The following is a 2434-nucleotide window of genomic DNA, read 5'->3' on the forward strand; positions in this document are numbered from 1 at the left end:
CACCCGTCGAGGCGTTCCAATCGGTGCAGTCATTGCAGCGAGCGGCAAGCCCAGCGGCCATATGTTCCCACGGCCGCCAACTAAGAGGTAGTACTTGACAACTCCGGAGTCGCTCTTCAAGGGTCCCCACGGATCGGTCCTTCTTCACCCAGGCTCTCAACCCACGCATCCGATGCTTACGAAAGACGTCCGACCATGGACCTTTTTTATTTTATTTTTTGACGAGCTTGACGAAGGGTGGGAAAGGGCCATGAGACATTTCCCAGCCCATCTGCCCTCGCAACCCCCCTCCATCCTCTGCGTATTGTCGCTTCTTCCAAACAACCCGTTCCTGTTCAGGAAATCCCGCGAGATTTTAGGTCTTGGGATTGTTACTTGGGACGCCGGACCGCCAACATAGCCGGCCCTGCAACTGTCTCACAACTCCGCGGGTTGGGTTCGGCGTCCAAGCTCTCTCGGCCACCCTGAAAGATTCTGGAACTCCGGTTCAGCCGCACAAGTGTTTCCGAGTTTGCGGTTCTCTGCTGTAAGACGCGTAGGTAATCTTGATCTTGCTTCAAAGACTTTTGCAACTCTATCACCAGAGAGTTGCAGTTGTTGGTTTCCCAGTGGATGCCAGAGGTGAGGCTCAGCGGTCGGCGGCATATCCGCAGGCGAGGTCTCTTGGTAATGATGCAGATATTTGTCATTGACGGACTTTCTCTCTGTCGGCCAAGGTGCCTTATCCGCCAGGGGTGTAAAACTTCGGGCGAATAAAGGTGCGAGTGGTGACGGTGTGGGCTTGCTGGCGGCAGACGTGCGCCCACGCGAGGACCAGGTCAGGTCCGGTCGGCAACGCCTCTGACCCCGAAGTGACCGAGACACTCAAGTCCACGATGGTCGCCGTGTTCGGTGTGGTGGGCGCGGAATCGCGGAACGCGAACAGTGAAAGCACGGCACCTGCATCGGAGGACAGGAACACTAATCCACAATTCTCAGGTAAGCAGACGCGGGCACGGGCGCAACTCTCAGCTCTGGAAAGCGCTTCCTGCCCAGCCACACGCGGCGCTCCCAGACGGGGCCCCCACCTGCGATAGCGCTGATAAGCTGTGGCTTGCCTCGTCGGCGTCCTGGCCGCCAGTGGATCCTTCCTGGAGTAGGGCTCGCTAAATAGATACGTACCAATCAGAGCCTGGCTGCATGGCTCCCTCGAAATTTTCAAAATTATTCGTGTGTGAGCCCACCTGACCGAAACCACCAAACACCATCCGACCATCGACGACGGAGTATTAGTCTTTTTCGCCCAAAGACAATCCTCAGCCTTTTCCTTTCTCGAGTCCCTTTTGGTTGGAGCGAGGAAATACTAACACCGTCAAAATGCCTTCGGAAGCCGGTCACAGATGTGAGTTGAATGCCCTCGCCCCTCGTCCCGCACGCTGCTTCCGCGATTTCGAGATCGAGCGAACTCGCGATCTGCCTGGGTGACATCGCGACGATGTCGGCCTGGTAGGATCGCAGCGCTCGACCGGAGTCGCACCGCCTCTGCGCGTGTTGTTTCTATTTGAACCAGTGCTGACCATAATCTTTGCAGTATACGTCAAGTAAGTTGAATCCCAATCGAAATCCCACATCGCCGACGATACCGACTTCGCAACCATGGACAATGCGACGAGCCGCCAAGCATCTCGAGAGACACCACTTCCACGCGAACCGAAACCATGCTGCGAAGACTTGCAATCTCGTGTGAACAGTCGACTAACGATGCCTTCTTAGGGGACGTCACCTCAGCTACCAGCGTAGCAGACACGTCACCCACCCCAAGACGAGTCTGATCAAGATTGAGGGTGTTGACGACACCAACGCCGCCAAGTACGTTCGCCTGCAGTATGCCGCCTCGCATTCAGTCGCTAACGAGAACACAGCTTCTACCTCGGCAAGAAGGTCGCCTACGTCTACAAGGCCTCCAAGGAGATCCGTGGCACCAAGATCCGCGTCATCTGGGGCAAGGTCACCCGCCCTCACGGTAAATACAGATCTGCCCTCGAATCCCCCATCACGATCGAGCCTCCGGTCTAACACAAGCAAATAGGCAACTCCGGCGTCGTCCGCGCCAAGTTCACCAACCCCCTCCCCACCCGCTCTTTCGGCGCCTCTGTCCGCGTCATGCTTTACCCCTCGTCGATTTAAACGGCCCCCCATCGGATGGAGTTGGTAGTGAGGATGGATTCTGAATTGGTTGCATCGGTCCAGGCAAGGACAAGAGCATAGCACCTTGCTTGCTAAAAAAGGCATCAAATCAAACTCGTCAAACCACCAAAATGAGGCGAAACGCACAACCCGCGGGTCAAAACCCCCCTCGCCCACCCCCCTTTTTTCGAGACACATGGGAATGATTCTGCGTGACTTGAAAAGCCGGTCAAGGAGAGTCGTGTTTTATTCTTTCGCGGGAAACGAT

At 56.0% G+C, this 2434-nt stretch overlaps 1 protein-coding gene across 1 annotated transcript; it reads left to right on the top strand.

Moving 5' to 3' along the window:
- Positions 1-1356: 1356 nt before the first annotated feature.
- On the top strand, positions 1357-2166 carry GCG54_00004813 (60S ribosomal protein L33-A; the record flags this gene model as incomplete). Its single annotated transcript, XM_045404856.1, has 5 exons — positions 1357-1381; positions 1571-1580; positions 1753-1848; positions 1902-2002; positions 2069-2166. The coding sequence occupies 5 exons, from the start codon at positions 1357-1359 to the stop codon at positions 2164-2166; spliced, it is 330 nt and encodes a 109-aa protein (XP_045262799.1).
- Positions 2167-2434: the final 268 nt, after the last annotated feature.

The sequence above is a fragment of the Colletotrichum gloeosporioides genome (assembly GCF_011800055.1).
Source record: "Colletotrichum gloeosporioides strain Lc1 chromosome Unknown consensus_54, whole genome shotgun sequence".
NCBI lineage: Eukaryota > Fungi > Ascomycota > Sordariomycetes > Glomerellales > Glomerellaceae > Colletotrichum > Colletotrichum gloeosporioides.